At 44.2% G+C, this 15,966-nt stretch overlaps 1 protein-coding gene across 4 annotated transcripts in view; it reads right to left on the reverse strand.

Moving 5' to 3' along the window:
* The window catches only part of LOC144763221 (potassium/sodium hyperpolarization-activated cyclic nucleotide-gated channel 4-like), a 1,875,862-nt gene that overhangs the window by 137,233 nt on the left and 1,722,663 nt on the right, over nt 1-15,966 (reverse strand). For all 4 annotated transcript variants that reach the window (XM_078648610.1, XM_078648611.1, XM_078648612.1 and 1 more), the window contains exon 10: nt 8,235-8,410. In XM_078648610.1, coding sequence (XP_078504736.1) covers nt 8,250-8,410 — 161 coding nt within the window. In that variant the 3' untranslated portion in view covers nt 8,235-8,249. The remainder of the gene's footprint in view (nt 1-8,234; nt 8,411-15,966) is intronic.

Raw genomic sequence — 15,966 nt, forward strand, 5'->3', positions numbered from 1 at the left:
GCTCACAAACAGAACACACATTGAATTTCAAGGATTCATATCGATTGGATAAGAACAACCCCTGAAGAAGGGTCCAGTAGTGACCCGAAATGCATTGGGATATGTTTTGAAGTTCATTATGTACCATAGTAATTATTGAAAATGCACATACATATGTGAAAGAATATCGTATGTAGTTGAAGTATATTGTATGAAATCTCTTTCATTAGATTTGTTTAAACTTTATGAACATGGTTTATTGTGTATAGTAAAAAACGAAAATTTCGAATTCATAACCTCGCATGTCATGTCATGTTTAAATCGGGACAAGCGTCTATAAATTTGTTTACATATTTTTGAAACCTTTCATGGACCTAGGTTGAGCTCCCGGTCTGACCTGGATAAACCAGGTCCTTACAGAGCCATGCAAAGCCACACAGGATGGCTGTGCATCCCCTCATAGACATGATTGAGAGGCCTGTGCCACCAGAGCTTCAATAAAAGTGGTGCTCTGGCTTGCGCAGGCTTCTTGTAAATAACCCCCTGAGTCTCTGAAGAATAAAGTGATTTATTCAATTAAGAACCAGCATTATTGTTACACCCTCATTTAAGATGACATAGTGGATGTCCAACATATTCCGGGGCCCTGAGCTGTTTGATTTGGTGAATTTGATACTAAAAGACCCTAAACACATTGAGGGGCTCATTGCTTTGGGCACTCGTACCTGTGCTCCTCATGGTTTAAAAATCAAGTTTAAATGACATCCTGTCCTTGTTCTGGGATGGGAAATTCTTCCATTAATGCTCCCCATTCCCATCATAGCTGCAATGAACAACCTTTAAGGTTCAGTCCTGTAGCTCCAGCACATAACAATGTGGACTGACTGAATTCAATAGCGTTCCAAACTAATGATAGTTCTATAGTGTTGGCAAAACCCATTAATTACACAAATTGTCATTGGTCTTCAAATATCTAGCGGGAGATCCACAGAAATACTTTGGGCCACCATACGAGTCTGACGGTCCGAATACCACCAAACTCGTGGTAGGGTGGTAGTGGTGAATCCAGCCACCGCAGCACCGGCAGTCCAACTGCCAGATTACTACTCAGGCAGTCAGACTACACTAGGATCGCCAGCTCCTCCAGGTAACCGTTGTTTCCTGGAATAGGAGCGGCAGTCAGAGGCTGCATATTCTTGGCGGGACCTCCACGGTCCCACCAAGCATATAACGAGTTTCATCTCAGCCAGACTTTTTATGGCGGTGGCAGAGAAAAGGGGGGCCCACAGGCTCCCCTGTGCCTCAGACATATGTGGATGCACACAGGGGGGCATACCAGCGCCCCCCTGTGTGCATGCACATAGGTTCCTGCACGGCATGGACTTTCGAGTCTTTGCCTTGCAGGAACCTTGGGAGGGGGTCCCATTGCGGTGTCCTTTTAAAAGGCACCGCCGCCTTTTAAAGGGCACCGTAGTGGGAACTGCTGCACCGCCAGCCTGGCAGACCACTGTAAAGTAGTAATCTGGTGGGTGGGTGGGGGTGACCTTGAGGGGAAAGCGGTTGCACGGTGGTTTGCATCAGTGCGCCACCTCTCTGCTGAAAGGTGTTAATCTGGCCCTAAGATTTCTCTGGTTTGGACATAATACCCCCACCAGGGCATTGAACATTCTTTTTGAAAAGATAGTTGTGGGAATCTGTTGCGTTCATGAACACTTTATCTTTATCATGAAACGTTGCAGGATTGAAGAAAACATTGATTGATCCTGAGGGCCAAGCTTTTGTAAATCAGCACCATCTCTGTATGCTATAGGAAACCTTGGAGACGGAGCAGGTGTATAAACAGGACTTCCTAACATTCTTTGATAAGGCACTCCCATCTAAGATTAGAAAGGGCTCTGGCAGACTCATTTTTGGGGTCATAATATCATTGAGTTGCACAGTCAAAATATTTTATATTGATTCACCAGACATTTCAGGTCTGAATTTGAGAGGAAATATTTACGTTTGTTGAATATGCATACTATTTATACATGCTCCCCGCCCCAAAACAGAGAGTCACTCATGTTAGTCAGTAGAAGGCCTTTTCTCCTATTGGTGAGTGATTTCAAGATTATATTTGAACATATGATTGTTCACATTTAGTTACAGAGGAGGAGGATGAAGCTAGGAGTATCCCTGGTCTTTGAAGCTGGTTAATTTCAGCCATGTACTGGGGCTATTCAGCTTGCCTTCTTGACATTTTCTCTTGGGCTGAGAACATGTAATGGCCACTCATTCTCAGATAAGGATAGAGTATACACCTTTGAGACGGTACTTTCCTCTAGCAGGATTGATTATGCCGGGACTTTACTTTAACAGGATTGATTATGCTTTGTTGGATGTTAGGTATTGGAATAATATGGTGGATTTTTCTGATAGCGAACGCAATGTAACGCATCTGACCCTAAAGAATGTTTTTCTATGTGATATCTCTGAGTAAGGCAACCAAAGCACTCCAGAACCAATAATAGGGAATAATCGTATAAGCACTCTGGAGTCAATAATAAGGAATAATAACAGCACAATTAAAGTGAGCTAGGTCCTGTTCACACTAAAACTTACAATCTTTTTTTATTCTGCTAAAGCTTCCTTTACTGGTTTATCTTGTCGAGACATTCCAATAGGAGAGATTTATACTTCTTTATTTAACTCATTGTAGGAATATTTTCTTCAAGCACCTGGATCTTGGGCTAGGTATACATCACAGACCAAGCCATGGTTCACTGGTGCATGTAGCAAACCAAAAACTCAAATTACTCTGGCAATCAAAGCTTGTAACATAAATGTTATACAAACGGCAAGGGTTAATTACAATCAAACACTGGATTCTAGTAAGCAAGGCTGGTATAAAGTCTATTGGGCAAGAATATTTGAAGCTTCCAAAATGAGGAATATGTCATGTTTATGGTCAGAGTCACTGCTGTACCCTGCGCAGCTCCGCCGTTGTGGAACTGCCCTTAGCACCGCTCGAGCTCCTTGCCAGGTAGGTGTTCAAGGCCCTCCTCCACCCGCAGGCTCCTGTCTGTGCCTCATCCCTGGTGGTCTAGTGGAAGAGCTTGCTCTTCTGCTAGTTCCCTCTGTGAGCGTCATCTTTTCTCTGTCTTTTTTCTTTCTGTTTTCCTCCTTTTTCTGTTTGCCCTTTGTTTCCTCTGCTTCTCCTCTTCTTGTTTCCTTCCCTTCCCTTTGCCTCCTTTTCCCTGGCGCTCCTCACCACTACTAGCCCCGTGGACCCTCCCCCCCCCAACGTTCTGCTCCCACCTACGCCTCACAGCTGCTCACCCTCCCCTGACCCCTACTTAATGGCGGATGCTGCACGACAAGAAGAGCAATACCCCTGACCTCCTGGCCAGAGTCACTGCACTCCTGGCTTGGGCCTCTTATCACACCCATTCATAAGATGGGAGATAGGGATGTCCTTAGCATTTACAGACTGGTCAGTTTACTGGATAGCCTGCAAAAGGTATTTTTGCAGGCAATTTTTGAATAGACTTGATGCGTGGGTGGAAAAAACACACATTTTGTCAACCGCACAAGCAGATTCAGAGCCAAGGTCAGTACTATTGGCAACATTTTTACATTATCATTAATTATTAGGGAGTGCTTAAAGATCAAGAAAGAACAATTATGTGTTGCTTTTATGGACCTGAGGGTTGCATTCGAGCTTCAGGTCATCCTTTTCATGGTGGTTAAACCTCCATGAAAAGGCAGGCGTAAAGGGACTGTGGGACCCGTAGTGAGCCCCGCTTCCCCCATGGCCCTCAGCTGTGGGCATTAGGGGGCACCATATCCCTGCACCATGTGGCAGGCACTGCATGGTGATTGCCCCGTAGTGCAGGGATATTTTAAGTGTCACCCTTTTTCAGTGCTGTGTGTGCTGCAGCCAGCAGCACCTGCCGCAATGTAAAACATAGGTATTGCAACCGCCGTGGTGGCGGTCGCATCCTCATGCCTCTGGAGGGACCGCCGGCAGCCTGTCGGGCGGTCCCGTTTGCGATAGGATGAGACCGCCATACTAATCAGCACCTCAGAGTTGAAAAAAGTTTATTATGGAAACCTCATAGTGAAAAGAGTAGAGCTGTAATGCCTCTTCGTTAAGTTTCGGTGGGATACTTTAGGAACTTAGGGGGACTTGCATCAAGCTATTTACCGGTCGCAAACTGGCAGATTCACAGAATCGGCCCCTTTGCTACCAATAAATAGCCTTTTGGGATGCATCAACCCCAAAGGCACTCACAAAATAGGTAATCTCAACTATTGCATTACCTATTTTGCGAATGCACTTAGGGAATCGCAGTTTGCGATTCTCTAAATGCAATGCAAGAAGCATTCTAGAATGCGACTTTGCATTAAGGAATAGCAAATTACCATCAACCTCTAGTTTATGGTAATTTGCAATTCCTTAGAAAAATACACAAAATTGCATTTTCTAAGTACCATGTGGCGCACACTGCGCCACATGTGTACAAATACCATTTTTGGTGGTGCATCAGGGTGGCACCCTTGAATTGCATTCGCAATTAGCGATTACCTATTTAGAAAGCATTCCCTAACAGCGAATCGCAATTTGTGATTCACTAATAGAGAATGTGTAGGAATCGCAATTTTTTTCTGCGAAACCTACATGCATATGGAATTGTGATTTCTTAATAAGTGCTAATAATGAATCGCAATTTCTTTGCTTGATGCATGTGCCCCTAAGAGTGTTATGCACAAATGCAATAAAGATACCATGCCGAGTAAAGTCTGCAATAGATCAGACCTGGAGGTAAATGTATGCGGAGCATGGAATGTCGCATTACATTTGGTTTTATGACCAGCTTCATCTTTTCTACATGGTAATTCCCCATTCCATGGGATTTAACTCATAATGGCAATAGAGCGATTTTACGAGGCAATAACATTAACACTGTGGCCCTATTACTATGCAACTCAGGATCAGGGGCATAGTGTGTCTGTTTGCCTTACTGTTTTATTCCTTCATCTTATCTACTTTGGAATGCCTTTGCCATTAAATTTAAATTATTTTTAATATTCCAGTAATGCTCTTATATTACTGGGCTGGGATGTGGCATATGTGACAGACGGTAGGTTGTCCCATTAGATTTAAAAAATACAAACTAGCAGTAAGTCCGACCAAACAAACACTTATCCTGCTATTATCTTATTCTAATAAATCTGATTAAGCAAAAAGAGAACAAGGCATTCAGGAGTATATTTACTAAGATTTTACGCTGTGTTTGCGTCACAAAAGTGACACAGCTTGACGCAAGTCTTTTACTACCTATTTACTTTCGAGCGGGAAACCTGTTTTGCGCTGGAAAATCAGTTGAAAGTGACGCAAAGCAACGCATAGCACTGTTTTGCATTACTTCGTGCCAAGGGCGGTCGCTAGGTGGTGCATGGGCATTCTCATGCAACCATCCAAGGTTTTTGACACAAAACCCTATTTACTTAAAAAAGTAGACAAGGTTTTGTGGCAAAAAACTGCGCCCATTTCAATTAGGCGCTATGAAGGAGAAATGCTTTCATTGCTCCTTTTCGAACTTTGCATATGTGCTGCACTGTACAGCAGGTGTACAAAGTGAGCAAAGGTTTAAAGTTTGTCTGAACAGTGTATTTTGCACAGAAAGGCTATACTTCCAGTACAAAACCTAAGCTAGACTCACAGAGACACACTTGCAGTATGGTGCAAAGGTGTATCCGTGGCACACAGCAGCATATTTCTGCACCAGGGCTAGGGAGAGGGGAGGAGAGCAACATATTTCTGCAAATATGGCACTCTCATGCTCTCTTCTTCTCACACAGCGCAGCATTTGCGGCTGCTGTACTGTGCTGCTTGGTAATCTAGTAAATCTGGGCATGAGTCCTTTGACGTCTATTGTTTTCTAAATGGTAACCAGAAAAACCACTTATTAGATTGGGAATATGTGGTCCTATATGGATGTCAGGCGGACCGCCACCAACTGTCTGTGGCAGTCCGCCTGACAGCTAGGATAGCGGTCGGAGCTCACCTGTCATTGGGACCGACTGATGCCTCCAACAGGCTTGAGGAACCCGTCGGAGCGTCGGTCAGACAGTAATCCCTACAATGGGGGGCGGTGCCTGAGGAGGCACAGTCAGAGGAATTGCAATGTCCGTTTCACCTCTACTGGAAAGGGACTCCAGTGGTCTCCGCAATGTGGGCCAGGGGGACACATGTGGAGCACCCCCAAACATCCATGCACCTTGTGACAGGCACGTACACAGTGCATGGATGTTTGCAAAATGCCTTTTTCCCTTGCAGCTTGTGCTGCATTCCTTACGGGCACCAGCACAAGCTGCAATGGGAAAAGTTATTTTTCAGAATGCCTAAACGGCTGTCGCATCGTAATTTGGTGGGTGGAACTGCCGACTACATGTAGGGCGGTTCCATTCCTGCGGCGATGATGGTCATATGCTCGTTCGACCGCCACCGTAATCAGGCCCATAGTCTGAATCATTATTGTCTGACATTCAAGAGCACTGTAAGAATTAAAGTAATGTTAGTGGAACGGCGTCAGTTTCCAGGCTGTTGCCTGCTTTGCAGTTTTTCCAATTTAATATCCATCGAGTGGTAGGGTAGACCTTTTTTTAATACAGAGCAACAAATCTATGGGACAAACCTGCTATAACCTAGAGCACGCACCAGAAAATAACTTACTCCCCAATGCTCCAATTCATAGAGCTTTCTTCCAAAAGCAAGTAAGACTTGAAAATTCAGAAATAAGTCAAGTGTAAGTCATAGTTCCGCATAGAAAATTCTTTGTGAATCGGGTCCTAAGTGTATAAAGTACTCAGGAGAAACCATTACATTGACCAACCCATCAGATGGACATGATAATCACCTGTAATTTCCATTATCTCAGCATAGCTCTAGCATCAGCAATTGGAATTAGAATATTAAATCTGGAAGTTCACAACAGCATGTTGATGCAGTGGTCATGATTTTTTGATTGTTGTCATTATGATGGCACTTTCTATCCTAGTTGAACACAAGGAGATGATGGACGGAGTGCTAAAACTCTTCAGTTACTCACTTCCAGTCAATATTAGATCTGGGTTGAATCCATCATCATTCTTTAGCTCACTTGACCACCCCAGTTCAGACCCAGCCATATGCAAATCCGTCTTGACTCTGTTCCTCATGGAAACAGTCCAGCCCGAACTGCCAAGCTAGGTCTTCCCTTGACTGGAAACAAGAATCCTGGGAGAGGTTTCGGAGTAACACCCCTCATCAGACAAGCTAACTTGAATCCAGTGGCAAAGTGAGCAAGGAATCCACGTCTTGGCATACCATGCCAAATTAGGGCAAACAAAGCATTCACTAGGACATGAGGGACGGAGCGCTGAAACTTTTCAGACACTCACCCCAGTCACAGATCTGGGTTGAATCTATCATCGTTCTTTAGCTTACTTTGCCACCCCAGTTCAGACCCAGCTATATGCAAATCAGTCTTGACCCTGTGTGTCATGGGAACAGTCCATCCCGAACTGCCAAGCCAGGTCTTCACTGGACCAGAAACAAGCATTCTGGGACTGGTTTCGGGGTAACACCCCTCTTCAGCTAGGCTAGCTTGAATCCAGTGGCAAAGTGAGCAAGGGACCTACGTCTGAGCATACCCTGAGATGAAGGACGGAGTGCTGAAAATCGCCCTTTTTTCGCAATGTGCCTAGCTATATATTTTGGACCCTAGCACTGCTGGCCAAGCCAGGTCTTTCCTGAACTGGAATTGAGCATCCTGGGACCGGTTTCTGGGTAGTGAAGACCTGGCTTGGCAGTTCGGGCTGGACTGTTCCCATGAGGAACAAAATCAAGACTGAATTGCCTATGGCTGGGTCTGACCTAGGGTGGCGAAGTGAGCTAAAGAACGATGATGAATTCAACCCAGATCTGTGACCGGGAATGAGTGTCTAAAAAGGTTTCAGCGCTCCGTCCATCATCTCCTTGGGTTTTCTTTCTAGCCTAGTTGGGCATCTCCATGATATTGCATTGCTATATAACACAAACACAATAATTCCAATGGCACTTACTAACCCGACCTAAACTTAAACAAATGCCTGCTACCTATTTGTAATCTTAAAACCCTTGAATGTCTAGGAGAGCTTGGGTAGGGAGGGACATAGCCAATGTGTATTTACAGATTCATGATCTAAGGGAAAGGTTATTAAAGCAACAAAAAATGTAGAAAAAATCATACCATATGCAATTAACGTCATTCTATTCTTGGTGCTGTTGAGTCACTAACATCCTCTATCAGACGTGGATACTGATCTTGTACTTTTTTGAAACTTTCCAACGAAAGAGCATAGAGTCTGCACGCTGTCAAAGCTACTGCAGTGCAGGTTCTCTTTCTATTACCAAGAAGACAGTACTCTGAAGAAAGAAACGTAATATAAATGTTAATAAACATTTATAATTGTATTCAATTTTGCATTTTATCATAATTCACAGCATTATTTAGACATTTTATACATAACATTTATGATTAGTTAGATACTGTTAGATTTTGTTCCACTTCCTTAACAATGGTTTGTGAAACTTGCTGGTTTAAGTTGAAGACAGTAGGATACCGTTGCAGACCGTGCGCACTTCACACCCACCTCCTATACATTACCAGCAATTTCAACCCATTTCTCCAACGCCCAGCAAGTGCTAAAAGGGGTGCTGGATGTTGTGAGAGAAGGAAAGCAGGGGTGAAGATGACCTGAATATAAAAGAGGTATTTTCCCCAGACATTCTACTCTCCCTTTCAAGAGGCTAAAACAGATACACAAAACTAGTAGATTGGGAAGAGGTGAAAATACACCAGGATAATGTTTAAGCCAACATTGCGTTCTACACAATGCTTCAGATCTGCAATATTTGCAAAAAGCACCTCATACATTCCACTGGTACACACCCACCCCACCAGTATCACAAACAATTCAATTTAGACTCATCAATGAATCATTGCACTCTAAACTATCCTCCACATTCCGGACATAATCAACCTTATAACACAAAAATGTGATGCCCAATTAATCACAGAAAGAGGATTGCATACACTTTAACAAAATACTTGATATTCTTCTTCCTGTGGGCTTCGGCAGTCACAATACAGCAGCAGGACTAGCAGTTACCCAGGAGTCTTTCTTGTTCTCCACCCTTAGGTAACTAGCAGCACCAAGACTTTCCAGTTCCTTATCTACCAAAATCCTTCTCTTTTCATCTAAGACAACTTAATTCTATCTGATACGCAGACCTGTATCCAAAAAGAACTTCATAGAAGAAATGTCTGACCTCTTTACCTCAAACTCTATTGAGCAAACCTACCCTGTATTTCCTAGAGACTTCAACTGACCTGTAACCTCCATCACAAAGAAGATGAAGAAATCCATCTACACCTTTCTCAACTTGATGGATTCCAAGCAGCAAGTCACCAAACCAATCTATTTCAAAGACAATACAGTACACTCAACATCACCTCAGCTTCACCTGCAATCATCTGTACGGTCCCAAAATACCAGGAACAGAAGAACTACCTGTCCATCCATTATGCCACACCTCTACATCATGGACATCCTCAAACACAGGCGTGCCATAGCCAGACAAGAAAAGAAACGGAGACCATTATTCAAGAAAACCACAACAGTCTCAAAATACTTCACTCTGGGTGTACATCTGCCATGACCTTAACTAAGGTAGCCCCTCAACGAAGCTGCTAAAAGAAGCAAATGACACTCTAATGCCAACTATTACTGCATGAATCCATCATCAGATGCTGCAATCGATAAGTCAACAAATAAAATGCAATCAATCATTTTATTATCACAATCCGCAAAATCAATTCACATACCAACAATACAATACAGATATCTAAACTGCTTCTGATTCCCACTACCCCACATCCACATGCACGCAGCAGTCGGTGTTCCTTCTCCTTGTAGTCCCCGGGGATGGAGTCCCCGGGACATACTGAACTGGCTCCCAGGGAACTGGAGGCACCTGGGGGCATAAATCAGTACAGAAGTGGGTCCAGAGCACACCCTCTCCCCCAAAGGGAGTGACAATTTAAAAAATCAATGGTGCACCGACCCCCTGGCTCAACCCAGGTGGATTTTAAATAAATCACAGCAGAGCGATAAGGGACTGTTTCCTTCAGGTTTTATTTACCCTGCAGCCAGACCTCACAGGCCCATTTCATTGGCCCTGTTGGACTACATTTTATGAATATGGATTCATTTTTCTATGCTGACCAGCCCTAGCCATCAGGGGCATTTTGTCAGGCCTCCTTGACTCTAAAGGTGTGCTTTACCCAGAGAGCTGAATTTTCGGGCTCCCTGTGCCAGTTCTGTCCCCTGCTTGGCCCCTGGTGCTCTTCTTCTGCTAGTGGGATATCTTGAACAACCCCACCACAACCAGCCAGCAAAGTACCCTTCCTTCTGCACGGCCCGTCACAAAATCTCCTGGCTTCTTGAAGGGCACCAGTGTATCAGTGGAGTTGGGGTCCAGTCCACAGAAGTTCTAGGGAAACCATCCAGGTTTGTCCAGCAGGTCCTTTCCCCCAACTAGTCCTCAAGGTGCATAAGAGGATCACTGCCACTGGCTCTGTAGAAAACCATCCTTGTCTTAGGAGTTAGCTGGAGTCAAAGTCCATTCTTGGAGGGCAACTGATGGCTGCCACTTTCAGCTGGGCACCCTGTCGCTGTCATTGCTCCCACGTTCAGGGACTTCTCAATTGTCAAAAGCCCCTTGTTTAGGGGCTTTTAAGTGAGGGTGGAAAGTTCTAGAGGCCAGGCACCCCAGGCCAATCCTATGATGCCAGATTTTCCCTTGACCCCTTTCCCAGCCCTCCTGCACAGCATTCTGGGTCAATTCAATGTGGCGTTTTCAATTTCTGTGGAAAGAGCTTCCCTGTGAGGATCTCCAGCCCTTGATGACACAGCTGCACGACACTTTCTCACCAAAACTTCCGAGGTGAGCTCCTCCTGTGTTGGCTCCAGAGGCGTGGGCCTCAGGTACAGTGTGGCAAGCTAATTATCAGATGCAGATTTCCTCTCCACCCCTTCCTTTCCCAAGAACTGTGTCAAGCATTGTTGATTGCTCTTTTTTGCGGGGAGACCTTTGATCCCTCTATTATGTAGCAAAATAATTAACTTGACCAAGTAGGAGGGATAAAGGCCCAGAATAGGATTCGGAGCTGAGCCAGGGAAATATCACAAATCGTTATGTATCACAAGATGAATATGTGGAACACTAAGGGCTGTAGATTCACACGCAGGTTGCATGTTTACCTAGGGGCATGTAAAATTTGCATAATTTGCTTTAGAGCAATTTGGCAACATTTCAGCAAAATAATGCAAAGTGAGAATGTGTTATTTTGTGCTATATTTTATCCCGAAAGGCCTCTTTGCGTCAAGTTTTTCTACAGGGAATTATTGTTTGAAGTCTTCCTTATCAAAATAGACTGCTATTAAGACCACCTACCCCACATGCTTGTTCTCTCTCTAATGATAAGAAAATCACCGTTGGTGCAAAGTCAGAAAAAGGGAATATTCAAAATCTTCACTTTGACCAAATTTCTCATAAAGGTATTTGTTGAGGCTGACATTCTAAAGGACCAAGGCAATAATCTGCAATATCCAAGTTAGCTTAACCGATTACAGCTCTAATTACTCAGTCAGATGCTAGAAGCCCTTCATGTTGGAGCTTTGAAGAAATCTTGAGGACAGTCTTTCGGAAGATCATACACAAATGCTGGAATAGTCTCCCAAAAAGGTCGGTCATACCTTTCCAAGGAAAGCTATTGCGCTGGCTGCTTTTAAGACTTCCACCACCATGCCAAAGACTTTTCTCCCTGTAGCATTAATCCCTTTGTTCTTCTTATCAGAGTGGAATGGAGACAAGGATGTTTCAGGCACCAATGTCTGTCTTTTGTGTACAGATGAGACAATGACAGTCAGCTTTTGACTCATGGGAAAGAAAAACAGTATCCTGCTCTGAAGGATTACATTTCTCTAATAGCCTTGGTGTGGCAGGTGTTAACAATTAGTCTTCAGTAAATTATATTATACCCGAAAGCACGGAAAGCAGTGGTCTGGTGTCCGAACGAAATAGTACATACATGTTTTCTTCACATAAATAAGAACGATTGGCTTAGTTCCCCTATGGGGTGCATACTTCTTAATTCGAATTGCTCATCATCAAAGAAAGTTCCTAAGATTCTTAGTGAGTGATAAGCATTACCAATATGCCGTCCTTCTAATCAGTCTACAATCTGTGCCAAAAACCTTCTCAATTACATGGCTCTGGTTGCAGCTTGCTCAAAGAAACTCAAAATATTTGTTTACCCGTATCTCAATGATTGGCTCATAAAAGCAAGAACTCAAATAAAGGCAAAAGTAGTCTTCCAAGAATTTGTGCATTTCCTTCAAAAACTAGGCTTACAAATCAATGTGGACAAATTCATAGGTAAACCAGTTCAAAGTATAACATACATGGAGCTGAAATAAACACAAGGTTCAAAAGTGTGTATCCTTTATAGGAGAGGGCATCACCTATTCTAATGAAGTGTCATCTGTTAAATACACAAAACCAGAAAGCTCATCTGTTTTAAAGTCAGTTTCTGTGTCCATAAGCAGTTGGAAGACAATGAAGTTTTCTTCCTTTTATGTCTGAGTGGTAGAACCAACAGAGGCTGAACATCATCAGACTGTAATAATGTAATAGGTTGCTTTGAGGGTGTATTAAGAACTATGATCGGTGAGAAGGAGTAAAGATTGAAACACTCTTTGGCATATATGTATGATATGCCTTTGGACTTTTACAGGCCTGGAGTGCAAATACAACAGTTGCTGGTATGTGTGTAGTGGGTCAACTATTGGAATGTCAGTCACTGGGGCTTTTGGCCTGTCTGAAGGTTCTACTGAAGATGAACAAAATAATTCTGATTCTTCAACATCAGAGATTCTTGCATCAACATTGGATGTATGTAATGACATCAGGTGCCTCAACATCTATTTTCTTGAGGTTTATTTATTTATTTAAGAAGTTTTTTATAGCGCTGGCCTGACCCTAAGGTATCGGAGCGCTTTACAGCAGATATTAGCAGATAATCACCAGATACAAAAGAGCATCACATCAACACATTGTCCCGCAGGACAGAACTGTCCTCAGGTTTCATCATAGTCTTAGAGTTGGAGCAGAGCTCAATGTCCACTAGTTGCCTCGAGCTATCCAATCTCTGGGGAGCGGTTGAGGAACAAGGTTTTAAGTTGGCTTTTGAATTCAACAAAGGAGGAAATGGTTCTGATGTGAGGGGGAATGGAGTTCCAGATTTTAGGAGCGCTTCCGGTGAAGGATCTAACTGCAGTTCTTTTTTTTCTTGTTTTTGGAGGGATGAGTAGGAGGGAATTTGAGCTTCTTAGGTTCTTGGTCTGACCGGCTTTTTTGAGTTTTTTTGCCAGGTATTCAAGTTTGCCGGTGTGAAGGGCTTTGTGGGTGAGGCAGGCTGTTCTGAAGCTGATCCGCATTTCGACTGGCAGCCACTTAAGATCCCTGAGAGCAGGTAAGATATGTTTGAATTTCTTGATGCCGGTGATCATTCTGACAGCCGCATGTAGCGTAGCTTTGATGGGCGCCAAATGTACTTTGGGAACTCCAGAGAGGACTGTGTCCCCATAGTCTAGGCGTGGCAGTACCAGAGATTGGATGGCCTGTTTGAGGTCACTAGGCGGAATGAAGGGTTTTGTTTTGTTCAGTAGTCTGAGGTTAAGGAAAGCACTCTTGGCTGAATTCTTAATATGTCTTTTCATGTTCAGTTTTGGGTCTAGGGTGATCCCTAGCGATTTGACAGAGTCTGCTAGAGTGAGATTCCCATTGAGCGCATCGATGGCTTTTAGCCATTCTGCAATTTGGGGGTTTTCTTCTTTATTTGAGATGAGGAGTATCTCCGTCTTTTCGGGGTTTAGTTTAAGGTGGTTGCGTGTCAGCCAGTCTTGGATATCTCTCAGTACATCATTAAGTCTTTGAAAGTCTTTGAGAGAGGTAGTTTCCAGGTAGATCTGGGTATCATCAGCGTACAGATGGAAGCGGATGTTGGCTTTCCTAAGTAATTTGGAGAGCGGTTCCATGTAGATGTTGAAGAGCTGCGGTGAAAGCACCGAGCCTTGAGGGACGCCTTTATTGACTTGTTGGAGATCGGAAGTGAAGCTTTTTATTTTTATTTTTTGTGTGCCATTGTGTAGAAAGGAGGAGAACCATTTGAGGACTATCTCACCAAGATCAGCTCTTTCTTGGAGGGCCCTTTTGAGGAGTTTATGGTCTACAGTGCCAAACGCTGCCGAGAGGTCGAGGAGAATGAGGAGGCAGCACTGGTCAGAGTCTAGTGAACCGTGGATATCGTCAATGATGTTGAGGATCGCGGTTTCTGTGCTACAGCCTTTTCTGAAGCCAGACTGATGGGGATCCAGGAGGTTGATGTTGTCCAGGTGTTGGGTTACTTGAAGTAGTACGCATCTTTCTAGAGTTTTAGAAAGAAGGGGGAGGTTCGACACAGGTCTAAAGTTGTTCAGATCCATAACATCTAGGCTGGGCTTTTTCAGTAGGGGTGTGACTTGGCCCATTTTAAGACAGTCTGGGACGATTCCGTTTTTCAGGGAGCTGTTTATGATTGAGCTCCAGAGTGGAGCTAAAGCGTGTTTCAGTTTTTTCGTCAGTAGAGGAGGAATGGGATCTAAGACATGCGATGAGGGTTTGGAGGTGGCGATTAGCCTGACTATCTCAGATTCCTGAATGGGGCAGAAACTTAGCCAGGAATTGAACGAGGAACCAGGAGAAAGATCATTCGGTTCAGCCACGATGCACTTCGAGAGGTGCGTTTTGTTGATGCCCAGCGAGAGTTCAATTTTTGTGATCTTATTATTGAAGAAGTTGGCGAAGTTATCACATAGCGATACAAAAGGGGATGATGGACGAAGCGTTTGAGCAAATCAAACACTCACCCCCAGTCAAATGATCTGGGTTTAATCCTTTACCATTCTTTAGTTCACTCAGCCACCCCAGTTCAGACATGACCATATGCAAATCAGTCTGACCCTGTGCCTCATGGGAACAGTCCAGCCCGAACTGTCAAGCCATGTCTTCCCTGGACCGGAAACAAGCATCCTGGGACCGGTTTCGGATTCATAATCCTCATCAGCCAGGCTATCTTGAATCCAGTGCCCAAGTGAACAAGGGACTCACGTCTGAGCATACCCTGCCAACTTAGGGCGAACAAAGCGATACAAAAGGGGATGATGGACGGAGCGTTTGAGCAAATCAAACACTCACCCCCAGTCAAATGATCTGGGTTTAATCCATCACCATTCTTTAATTCACTCAGCCACCCCAGTTCAGACATGACCATATGCAAATCAGTCTGACCCTGTGCCTCATGGGAACAGTCCAGCCCGAACTGCCAAGCCATGTCTTCCCTGGACCGGAAACAAGCATCCTGGGACCGGTTTCGGATTCATAATCCTCATCAGCCAGGCTATCTTGAATCCAGTGGCCAAGTGAACAAGGGACTCACGTCTGAGCATACCCTGCCAACTTAGGGCGAACAAAGCGATACAAAAGGGGATGATGGACGGAGCGTTTGAGCAAATCAAACACTCACCCCCAGTCAAATGATCTGGGTTTAATCCATCAACATTCTTTAGTTCACTCAGCCACCCCAGTTCAGACATGACCATATGCAAATCAGTCTGACCCTGTACATCATCGGAACAGTCCAGCCCGAACTGCCAAGCCATGTCTTCCCTGGACAGGAAACAAGCCCCTTTTGTACCGCTTTTGGCCGCCACAAGTGTGGCAGGGTACGCTCAGACGTGAGTCCCTTGCTCACTTTGCCACTGGATTCAAGCAAGCCGGGCTGAAGACGGCTGTAATGCCAGAAACCGGTCCTCGGA

The sequence above is a fragment of the Lissotriton helveticus genome, chromosome 6 (assembly GCF_964261635.1).
Source record: "Lissotriton helveticus chromosome 6, aLisHel1.1, whole genome shotgun sequence".
NCBI lineage: Eukaryota > Metazoa > Chordata > Amphibia > Caudata > Salamandridae > Lissotriton > Lissotriton helveticus.